Source organism: Panulirus ornatus, chromosome 46 (assembly GCF_036320965.1).
Source record: "Panulirus ornatus isolate Po-2019 chromosome 46, ASM3632096v1, whole genome shotgun sequence".
Taxonomy (NCBI): Eukaryota; Metazoa; Arthropoda; class Malacostraca; order Decapoda; family Palinuridae; genus Panulirus; species Panulirus ornatus.
The window spans coordinates 7481069-7493480 of record NC_092269.1 but is presented as its reverse complement, the minus strand read 5'-3'; the positions used below and the strand labels follow the sequence as shown (position 1 = coordinate 7493480).

Below are 12412 nucleotides of genomic sequence, written 5' to 3'. Positions count from 1 at the left end.
AATATTTTGGGGGTGATGATATAATTAAAATATGATGTTCCCATAATTCGTTCAATATTACATTAAAAAACTACAATTTACACTAAATATAAATTTCTGTAAGACAATCAGCGACGTCCATCTTTTATCTAAAATTTTCTGGTATATAGAAATATGGCGAATGTGAAAATGCATTAAGGAGTTTAAGTCAGATAATGCCATGATATCTCAAAGGGAAGTTCGCTCTTAAGATCAAGTGATGCCGGAGCAACGGTGTAGCACTCTCATGACCCGGCACCAAAATAAGTAGTTAAGATGTCGGCAATTTCGAATTTATTTAGCGTCAAGTGGACAATGGAAACAAGGTACTTACGTAAATGATAATTCAGGCTGAAACAGCCGGATATAACAAGCGTTTCAGTCATTTAGATCATTTGTAGAGGTTATTTTGCCGTTAAAGGAGCCCCGTGAGATATTAAACCAGTAAACGCTCTGATTAGTCATTACGAGAAACTAATTAGTCACTGTATTGTGGCAATAATTAAGAATTCCTTTGGATAATACAGAGGAAAAGAACAATTTGAGAAGAATGAGATGGGACCTATCTTACAATAGATCAATGAATGACCAATAATTTGGAAGACCTGAAGATCAAGGATAACTTACAACGTAATATGTAATATCAAAAGCCTTTTTTTTTTTTTTAATCTGTGGGAGTTCTGCCATTCCCCTAACCAGTGTTAGGTTAGAGTAGGTTTGACTGGGTTTAGCTTTATCCAAAACTTTCCCTGAGCTTCAAGATGGTAGTTTGAATGATCTCGTGCGATTACATTAGACAGTGAACCCAACATTGTTTGTCACTCGTCAGATTTAAAATTCATAATGATATATATCTTCAAAAACTTTCCACATGGAAAGTTAATGCGATTAAAAACTGAATAAAAGTACATGAAATTAGTCGGCAATATAACGATCGACTCGATGCCAATCAGTCGGTGTTCCACGAGTGGCATTTTTTGCCACTGCCTATTAATAATGCCTGTGATGGTAATTAATTATTTTATGCTTGAGGAGGGGGTCTCATAGGAAATATCACAATGCATGATTAGATGAGGTTAAGTTAGGTTAGGTTGGGGGGGGAGGGAATCACAATGAACTACCATGACATAATAAGGATGAAGTACCAGACAAAGTAGTAATATCTTGCATGAACACATCTCATAAGTGGGGAGGGTTGTGAACTTGATGGATAATGTGGGTTTGAATAAAGCATATAATGAGTATGATTTAAACACGAAACTTCAGCCGTTTCCCAGTGTGTGACATTTACTTTGTCTTCAGTATTATATTATTTCATAATTTTGCCATTTTTATGGTATCTTCCTTTGATACCATGATGCAGCTGTGTGTTAGGGTTGTTTGAATTGTTCTCATATGAAAATTTATTGAACTGATTTCGGTAAAGTCAAGTTTAGCTCTGTATGGCTCTTAACTTTGGATATTAATTGATTTTGTTTCGCAGTGGTGGTGTACTGTTGTTTAGAGAACAATAAGAGTCATGGAGTGTGATTTAGAGCGGAGCAGTATATTTGATAATTTACTTGTTGAGCTATACATTGAAAGTTGCTTTGAATATTAGCATCATTTTGCACAGTATTGTTTGTCTATATGATACAAGGTGCCGGGCATGATTTGGAGCTATATAGTTTTTCTATATTATTGACTTACATGATAGTAGTAAGGGTTTTGAATATTAGGGATATTGTGGGTTTGATTGCTATAAACAGACGAAATCCCTGTGAGAATCAACATAGCCTAACCAGTTTATCTTTTATTTAAATATCTTAGTAGAAGTATAGTAATATCTTAGTAGAAGTATAGTAGACACACCTATGACGTGACCATTATGTCAGTTGCTAATACATTTCGACAAACAACCTACAGACCAGATGGCTATTCGCACCAACATCCAACTCCCCATGCAAGCAGCCATTCTATGGAGTCCCATGTAGCTACTTTTAGTCTACTCTCTAAACATTTCTCAACTTGCACAAAACAAAATCACTCTGTATCTGTAGATACTTTTCATGCATACCTAAACTTAGAATTTATCTTTTTCTCCTATGACAGTAGATAAGATGACAGAAGTGAGGCTTATGAAGATCATGGGCATATGTAGGACTAATCAAGTAAATAGAAAAAGAAAAAACTGAAAACCTCTCCTAAACTCCTTTAGCAGTTAATATCTACATGAATTTTCAATATTCCAGATGAAATATGCCAGACACATCTGTAACTGAATATCACACCAAGTTCCTATAAACATAACTAAACAGCAGCCATTCCACATGGTCCTAGACCAAGTTAAGACTAAGAGAGAGTAGGTGAGATTTTCACAGGTTCTGTTTGACCAACTTTCATGTCTAACTACATATTCATTGATTTTCAGAATCCTAAAGCTTTTAAAGTACAAAAAAGTAAGCCACTGGTGAGAGTGGTTTGGGCTTTAACTCAATTTAAAAAAGATTTTACATGGTTCCCTTCCTGGAAGGTTTCCAAGAACTTTGCCGGGATTGGATGAAAAAACCAATGTTGAACTTTTCATATAAAGAGAATTAAGATATTTACCAGATGGCTTGAAATATGATGGTGTAGGTTTTGTAGTAATATACAGGTGGCACTTGAATAAAATAAGCACTCTCCAAAGAAGAAATATATAGTCTACTTCGATTCCCAGAATGCTCTCCAAACCACATCACAGTATGCTATAATGCATTCCATAATTCAAAAAGTCTAAGATTCGATTGATATCCTTTTTGCTAAGTGGCTGTGATTACATCATGCTATGTGATCATTTCCTTGTACTGGGTCAGCTTTTGTAACCAGGGCGGTATATAAAGGATCAACACTAAGAGATGCCCACTAGTTTTACTGATGGATCCTTGGTGAATTTGCCAAGGCACATAAACCCATTCTGCAAGTAGATCCACAGTGGGTGTGACTTTTCCCTTCACTACATAGTATCACATCCCAAATACAGTCATTGTAACCTGCTACACAGTAGTGTTTTTCTTTGCAGGTTACTGACGGCATAATGTTAAGGCAAGGAAGTGGCTTTCAGTGCTGAAACTGCTGAACTGTAACTGTTCATATCTTCCATTACAGTAAATCATATTGTTCTTTTTTACAGTGGTGTATGACTCAGGCACTGACTGTTCACAGCGACATCCACACACATTTATTTCAACAAGAATCCATGCCCTAAAGTAATGAAGAGCAATTTAACAACTCTTGCTAGGAGTTTGGGACTACTGAAAGTCAAGGTGCCAGAATGTTAGAGGGCAGTGTGCACCAAGAGCCAGGATTGCGTGGTAGATGATTTGGACATGAAGTTAAGCTTGGAAGAAGTGACGACAAAGCTGAAGCAGATGTCTGAAAACCTGGCCCAATAACAGCAGTGGATGTGTGATAACCTGACCAGCAACAGAAGCAGATGGTTGACAGCCAGACCCAATAGTTAAAGCAGCAGCAGGTAGATAAGGTAAGGCAGTGCTACATATGGAGTTAAAAACATCAGTCAGCAGCCTTGAATGAAATAAAGAAGGGTTTCAAGACCAGATATGGGAGCAAGTAGAAGCTCTAGTTGTGGTGAAGCAAGTTACAGGACCAGCTTGACACCCAACAGAACAGCAGAATTAGAAGGGGTACTAAGTAGGCTTAGATGAGCAGCGACTTGACCAGCAGGAGGAATAGGTAAGACTTAACACCATAGGTTGACTGACATGAACAAAATCCGGACTAACAGGGGAGTTTGTGGGCCAACATGAATAGAAGACTGTCCAACAGGAGGTACAGGTAGGCCAATACACATAGGACCTGGACTGCAAACAAGATGCAGCAGTCATGGCACCCTGTGCTGTGCCAGCTTTAGGGATGACCATGGCCAAGATGGAAGCTGGATGGATAGGTGTAGACTATGGGAATCAGCAAGGGCTTGCACAGTATCAGAATATCAGTTATGTAGAGCTTTTGCTTACCAGTCCTGTTGGAGAAAGCTTGAATCATGAGGCACCTGAATTTTAACCAGAAACATGGAGTACCTTAAGATACAACCATACCTGCAACCCTCAGGAGTTTGATAGGATGACTTCATAGATGTATTTGGCTTGGCTTGATCTGTTATTAGAGGTGTATGAATTGACACTGGAGGAATGTGTCACACAGATGGCTGTGTGCTAGAGGGTGTTGGCACTGGAGATCTCATGGGATTTATCTAGGTTGTCCAGAGAGGAGCAGCACTGCTAAAAGATTTTGGTGGGTATGCTGCAGGACACAGCAGCACCACCACCAGAACAAGACATATGGACCCCAAAAGCAGAATGGTGACAATTGCAGACAAATTTCCCATTGGCAGTGGAAGCCTCAAAGGTCATGAGACACCACCTTGAGCTTGGTGTAAATATTATGAAATGTCATTTCTTCTCTTTACTGCTTATCATTGCAAATAATAACTATAAATGTTGTAACTGGTTAGTAATTTGTCAGCCCACAGTCCTGAGAACTAATAAAAATAACAATCAACAATTGTTGCTACTGTGATAGATCAAATGTACCACATGTATTTCATTTCTTACTATATGCAACATAATTAAGAGTGACAAAAGGTATGTTCTTTATACCAGAAAGTACAGAAGAAAGTCTTTGTGATTTAGTGCAACTGACTACATATTATTTTATTATTACCCTTGTTTACTTAGCTTCCATTTACAACCAAAACTAAAAACCAAGTCTACTTCAACCTTGATACTTCAAAAGGAAAACTGCAAATGTGTGGATGAAAAAGGAAGGTTTGTAACATTAGTATAAATACATGATTTGAAGTAATGCAAATTTCATAAAATAAAATAATTTCTTCAACCAGGCCCTCCAAACTAAGCAATAGAGTAGATAACCAAGATGTGTAAGGCATCTAGTGGTATCATAGGAACTGCAAGTAGTAATCAAACAGGATACTTTAAGTGTTACCTAGCCTGTTCACTCACAAGTACCACAAAAGACAAAAGTTCTGTTGGAACTGCTCGATGAACAAGAGACTACCTATAATACATTCATTACTGTATAAGGACTTGTTCCATTGACTTTGTTATTTCCTTCCAGTTTGTTCTGAATTTCTATAAACCAGAAATCCTCAACATTTAGTTGAGTATATGATGATCAACAGCTGCTTGTTTCATTCTTGAAGTTTCTCATTTGTTCCATATTCTCTAAAAGGGTGAATTTAGTAGTTCAGAGGAGGCTGAAGGTTACTTGATGTCATATCATTTATCATAAGCAAGTACAGCTCTTTTTGGATATGAAATTAGTTGCTATGAACTTTCCAGACAGTTATTGTGTGGCACTTGCATATGAATTTTTACTCTTTGCACTGCTTGAATGAAATATAATAAAAAATAAGCCACTGCCATGACTATTAAACCATCCTCTTTATTACAGATCGATTTTACTTTTATAGGCGAATGTTTTGGCTTGATAGTGTTGCAGTTTATATCTTCGAGATGATGTTCCGTATGGCATGGCATCGATTCTTGGGGAGAATTTCCAAATCATTAACTTGTCTAGTGAGACAGAAACTGGGTGAAAATGTGCCCCCATCAATTAATGACATAGAGGTAGGTTTCTGTATATTTGTAAAATTTATAGGTATGTAGAAATCATATAACTATCAAATAGGGGTACTGAAGTCATGGATTTCCTAAATTCTCATAGATACAGGACCACAGGTTGAAGATTCTTATTTGTCTGAAAGTCTTCAAGAATACTCTTCTGTCAACTCTCTGCATTGGCTATCTGAAAGTATCAGACATGGGATAATTAAGCAAAACTCAGTCCTCTTATTTTATAGGTCTGTAACCCATCTGCTTGTGTGATTTGAGTGGGTGTATGTGACTTATCCACACCATGGAATTGGGAATGAATTTAATGATGACCATGGAAAGGCCTGTGGGACTTAGTTGTGGATAGGGGGCTCTGGTTTCGATGCATTATACATGATAGCTTGAGAGAGGATTCAAGTGAATGAAGCCATTTCTTCAACTTGTTCTTGTGCTACCTCACTAACATGGGAAATGGTGAATGTGTATGAAAAAATACTAGGGAGAATGTAGAAGAATTATGTTGAACCTTGTAACTTTACTTCTGCACCACTTCTACACCATAGATTTTCAGTACTTCCTGCAGTGCATTGCAGTTCTTGTTATCATTATGCATCTATTCAGTGTCCTTGAATGCTGCGACAACTTTCTTCCTTTTGCTGTTTACTTTTCCGTCATCTTCACTGAGAAGGTTTCATCTATACATCCTGTACTATAAATAAAATCCCCTCACTCTACACTTATCCTGCACTCTGTTATAAGTAACCATTCTGCTGTAGCCTCTTGTGGTATAAGCAATAACATAATTCTTGTCAATTTTACATTCATCTATAACTTGTATAAAGTAGATATAGGTTGCATATCCCTTATCCAAAATGTCTAGGACCAGAAATGTTTTGGATTTAGGAATATTCGCATACATATAATGAGATATCTTGGGGATGGGACCCAAATCTAAACTCAAAACCCTGACCCTGTTTGTGCAGGTCATGGCAGATATGATTTCAAAAGACTAAATTTTAAATGGAAGTTTTACATGAATAAACAAGATGAAAACTTATCCCTGGGGATAGGGGAGAAAGAATATTTCCCACGAATTCCCTGCGTGTCGTAGAAGGCGACTAAAAGGGGAGGGAGTGGGGGGCTGGAAATCCTCCCCTCTTGTTTTTTTTAATTTTCCAAAGAAGGAACAGAGAAGGGCCAGGTGAGATATTCCCTCAAAGGCCCAGTCCTCTGTTCTTAACGCTACCTCGCTGATGCGGGAAATGGCGAATAGTATGAAAGAAAGAAAGAAAACTGAAAATTCAGATAACAAATAGGAGGAAGGGAAATGTTCAGATTCCTTAAAAATGATACTTCATAAGGAAACTGTAAAGGTGCAGAAGTATTATCAAAGCCTGTAGACCAGTATCAAGATTCAGCTTTGTGTATTTAGAATAGTCAAGAGAATATAACTCTTTCTGGATGCATCATATTCAAGGTCAATATTTATTCATATATTTAGCTTTTTGATTGAGAGATGTATGGTTTCACAGCACTTTCTACTTCACTTTTCAGGTTGTTCATCAGAGTTGTCATTACATAGTAGTTAACAAAAGATATGATGTCCTAATTAACAGTAATACTCCAGAAGATGAGGTAAGGACATGAGCTTTACAGTTACTTTTGTGTTACTCTGAATATGAAGAGTTTAAATTATGTTTAAAAGTCATTTATACAACAGATTTCAGATAATCACAATTGCATGTCTTAAGTGATAACAAAAGCACATTTGCATTATATGATATTGATGTGTTGTAGTTCAAAGTGCAGAAAATGTAACCTACAACCTGTCATGAAAAAAAGGTACAATTGACTCGTAAAATAGGAAATCAAACTGCCTAATAGACTAATATTATCACGCACTTCTCATCAGCTCATCCTGAAAGCTGCCTAATGTTAAACTGGCCTGATTGAAACCTATCCACCTTCCCAACCATTCATCCCAACCCCCCATCAACCATTTCATAGGGGAACAAACAGTGCATATCAAAATTGTCATTTTTGATTTGGGTGGAGTAACAAGTGGCTTACTGTGGGGCTTGGCCTTGAGCTGCTTTTATCTTTTGTATATTTAAATGAATTGCTAGGACTTTAATAGCAGCTAAATATTTCTAAATGATTTTATCATCATAAGAAAATTAGGAGTTCCAGGGTGGAGGTAGCCAACATAGAGACTTAAGCATCAGCACAATGTTGATATATGGTTGAAGTTAAAGAAAATATGAGTTGACTAGGATGAAACATTGAAAGGAAGCCTAAGTTTTGCTTATCTTACTGGATGCGAATTTGTGGAACCCATGTATTAAGGGTTGACAATGTACTGTTGTCAGTACACGTAGAAGGGATACAATCCAAATTCCTCTAGGATTAAGCAGAATTCAAATTAATTTTTTGGGGAGGTTACAGATACTGATTATTCCATTAGATCCAGAGTGGTTCAAAAATTTTACTTCAGCTATATGGTACATTACACCTGATGTAGTTTTTGATGTGTTATTTGTATATGCAGGCTTCCCATACTATTAATGTAGGATGCATTCCTAGACAAGAAATGCATATTTTATAAGTTTACCTTTAAAACATCTCAGAACATACGAAGATTTTAAAGTGAACATGAACTACCATACTGCGTGACCCCTATGAATTTAATTTAGATGAAGTGCCATGTGTAAATATGGTACATTTTGTTGACAAAGTTCTATGATGAATGTGATGTATTCGCAAGGGAATGCTGTGAAACGGCAAATACCAAGTGTTTTTTGTACATAATACCAGCAAGGTATTATTTTCTTACTGATAAATTATGTTCTAGTCCCTATTCTTTCTCTTGGAAGGTGAACATGTCTAGCCTCCCTTAGTTAAGCTTCAAAAACATCTGCCAACTAAATGAAGCACCATAAAATTCTTCCATAACCAGCATAAATTTGAGCTGTCATAAAGACTCAGTGTTTGGAATATTTTCATTCACTGGAATGTAACAGACTGCTTGCCACTTTCATATATTGTGAACTTATATGTGATGTGGCCTGTTGGCAGATGGAATAACCTAACTGGAATAAACATTTTCCTTGCTGAAGAGATTGATAAATATTTTTCTTTCATGCATGTCACACTATTGACATGGAGTATATGTTTTTCAGGTAACAGTGCAAACTCAGCTGCGACGACTTTTTCCTAATCTTGCCAATAAGGAGCTAACACATGAATTTAGATTTACTCATCGTCTTGACTTTCCCACTAGTGGATTACTGTGTATTGCTCTTCATAAGAGAGCTGCAGGGGAAATCACAAAATGTTTTGTTAAGAAGCTGGTTGATAAATATTATTTGGCTCTTGTGAGGGGTCATGTTTCCAAAGAAATGATGGATGTTGAACTTCCAATAGGTGAGTTAACTTTATTTCAAAAGTTTGTATCAAATCACCTAATTGTTTCATTTTCGTACCACAAGTCTGTTAGTGTTTAAGAAAATATCTAATATCAATACATTAACAGAAAAAGGAGTATACTGTAATAGGAATGTGAGTCTGAGGTTTCAGCGCATAACACATGACAGCTAGAGTTGATTGGGGACGATGTGAGCAAACGAAGCAATTTCTTCGTCGTTTCTGGTGCTACCTCACTAACACAGGAAGAGGCATCCTGTAAAATTACAGTTAGATTTGCCATACAAAGCCCACACAAATATGGTTGCACTTGTATTCTAGCCAAAAACTGAGGTCTTATTTGTGGAATAATCAGAAGATTGATTTACAATTGTCAAGCCTTCCTGGACATGATGATTCATATTTTTCCTTTTGTAGCAGATGACATGTTTTGGAATCATCTTTTTCTAACAATAAAGGTACTCAAGTAGAGGTTAATATTCTGATATAACTTGCATTTTGATTAGCTTTAAAAAATGAAAAATATTTCCATGCTAACAGGTGATGACATGCGTGATGAATGGCATGGAATTCGAATGGCAACACCAGTTAGTCCACATGCTGGTTACTGTAAAACTGCACATACTCGTCTCTTAGTACTTCAGAAAGGTCTATATAACAGTAAGTACCTGCCTGTTTCACTGTCTTGCCATTTGTATCATATGATGTACACTTCAGAATTTAGCTGTAGCGAGCAATACAAAACATAAAAAGTAAACTAGGAAGATGGGTCCAGATAGTTCAGAGTAAGTAGAATGATACAATGAGGAAACATAGAGAAGATGCAAAAACATTTACAGGTATAAATAGGCAGAGAACTTAATGGAATTAAAAAAAAAATAAAGGAAATTTTTTTAAAATAAATCAAGGAACTGTCACTTATAATAAGTCCATCTAGGAAAAAGACTGAAAGCTAAAATAATATCATAGGGCTGAGAGACATTTGAAACATAAGATGAGAACCATAAGACCACACTGAAAAAAGTTGTACTTTCGAGTCAGGCTGTGGGGGAGAGGTTCCTGGAGGGAACTGGGCATCAGAGATATAGATTGATGTATATAAAATGTGTGTTGTATATAGGAAAAGGAGAGTTGAATACTTCTGTGTTGTACTGTTATCATCAAAAGAAGATGAAATCTACTAATTGAGAAGAACTGAAACACAGTGCAAGCAAATCCTCAAATAGCATTAAAAAGCTTACTTCTGCCTTAACACTTCAGCAAAATGTATTTGTCTATACCCCCAAAGAAACATAACACTGATAAATGGCCCATCAAACACCGTACAACCACCTTCCTAAGTCAGTCTCAAACAGCACCCCTCCATAGATATAACCATCAAAAACTACACTCCCCAGATATACATGAGATGTGTTAATCTAGCTCTTGACATCACCCATCCCTACACTACAAACATGGTTTTAACACATCTTAAAACCTTTCATACTTAAGAATGCAATTAGCATAATGAAGACACTGAACATTTTCTACTCAAATACCCCTTACCTCCCCCATAGAAACACTCACATCACTACACTTTAAAACCTGTGAACCTACACAGTGGATGTGGATGGCTTTCTGAACTTTGCAGGAGATTCAGAGAAAGCAGAAGGGACTTCAGGGTAGAAAGTAATTATAAAAATACAGACAGCTTGATGTTACAAGACCCAGCTTGCTTGTGGTTACAATGCGAATGAGAAGTTCAACTTCAACATCGCTGTATTATCATCATTTGACAAAAAGGAGTACAGTCTTGTTAAGGGCACAATCCTGAAGCTGAAGGAACTTGGTTATTTAAAATAATATAATAATATATACAGCTTTCTTGATTATTAATTATACATATGCTTTCTGTATTTCAGATTATCCAGCAACTAAGGTCCTTCTTAAGCCCATAACAGGCCGACGGCACCAACTTCGAGTCCATATGTCTGAATCAGGTCATACCATTGTTGGAGACTTCACTTACTCTAATCGCTGTGATATCTTTCCTTACCGCATGTTTCTTCATGCTTATAGACTGGTAATCCCCTCAAAACTTGAATACTTGGATGTGAGAACTGATGACCCTTTCTCAGAAAATGATCCAAGAAATAAATGGGTTCCATTAGACACACTAAATGTACTAGCTGATGCATCTTTTAAGAAGCTGAAAATTGGAACATGTAAAAATAACTCTTAACCTCCACAGAAAGGAAAGGATGTATTTTAATATAAGTCATGTATGTTTTATACAAAAATTAAGTGTCCATTCACTTTACAAGCTGGGCAATCCAAGCTAATTATTTTTGCAGTATTTCAGTCATTACATGCTCTCATAATTACTCCAGTCTCAATAAACAATAAACTGAGCCTGAAATATCTCTGTCACATCTTTTTAATTGTAAATTTTTTCATTCCCTCCATTAAGAGTACTTAACTCAATGTTTATTCCCTCTGATAAGAATACCAAACTCTTCATAATGTAAACCATTCATGCTTAGTGCCATGATAAACACCATTTGCTATGCCATTCTTCACAGTCGAGTTATCTTGTCACAGCTGAAATCACCACTAGCCCTCTGGTGCAGACATGTGCAGTATTGAAAATTTAATGTAAAATGGATGGCATATGTAGAGCATAAGATGTGCACTTTTGGACACATATTGCAATGTGAACAGCATATATGAAGTATTGAATATAATAATTTTATTCAAGTTCATATAAATGATCGGAAGTAATTGTTTATACTGAATTATTTTCACTCTGATTTGGTCTATCTCCATGAGCATGAGATTTCTCGTCTTGAAGATGCAGGAACCTCATAAAAGGAGTAAGGTTGAATTAAAAGGAATACTTTTCATGTTTTTGTCATTCTTCAGTAATTTACCATTTCCCCATTTTAGTCAGACAGTGTAAGGAGCAAATGAAAAATTGCCTCATTTGGTTAAATCGACTCTCTGGCTGGCATGCCTAATATATCAAAACCAGAGCCTCCATCCAAAGCGAAAACCTATGGATCTCTCTAGGGTATCTATGAACACTTTCTAAGCCCTGATTTACCCCATTAACTGGTTGTTCAGGCCCCCTATAACTCTCAGCCTCTTTTACTTCATCTTTCCATCTCCGACTCTGTCTCCCCATCAGATAAGGAAGTTAAGGAAAGTATAGCTACGGACTTTGCAGATGATGCAAGAATGAGTTATGCAATAGGATTGGAAATAGAAAATAAAAAGCAATATACAGACCTGATCATAACCTTCAAATGGGAAAAAGACAACATAAAATTAATGAGAAGAGATTTGAACAAATATGATATGGTATGGTCAATAATATA

General features: G+C 36.5%; 1 protein-coding gene across 2 annotated transcripts; it reads left to right on the top strand.

Moving 5' to 3' along the window:
- Positions 1–206: 206 nt before the first annotated feature.
- On the top strand, positions 207–11936 carry LOC139763112 (RNA pseudouridylate synthase domain-containing protein 1-like). Of its 2 annotated transcripts, none has more exons than XM_071688768.1 (7): positions 207–344; positions 3170–3520; positions 5473–5648; positions 7188–7268; positions 8813–9056; positions 9597–9716; positions 10958–11936. In XM_071688768.1, exons 3-7 carry the CDS (start codon positions 5496–5498, stop codon positions 11275–11277), a joined length of 918 nt encoding a protein of 305 aa, XP_071544869.1. In that variant the 5' UTR covers positions 207–344; positions 3170–3520; positions 5473–5495; the 3' UTR covers positions 11278–11936. The 2 variants fall into 2 exon arrangements, with proteins under 2 accessions (XP_071544869.1, XP_071544870.1); XM_071688769.1 differs by having other exon boundaries at positions 5492–5648; positions 10958–11447.
- The last annotated feature ends 476 nt before the right edge of the window (positions 11937–12412 follow it).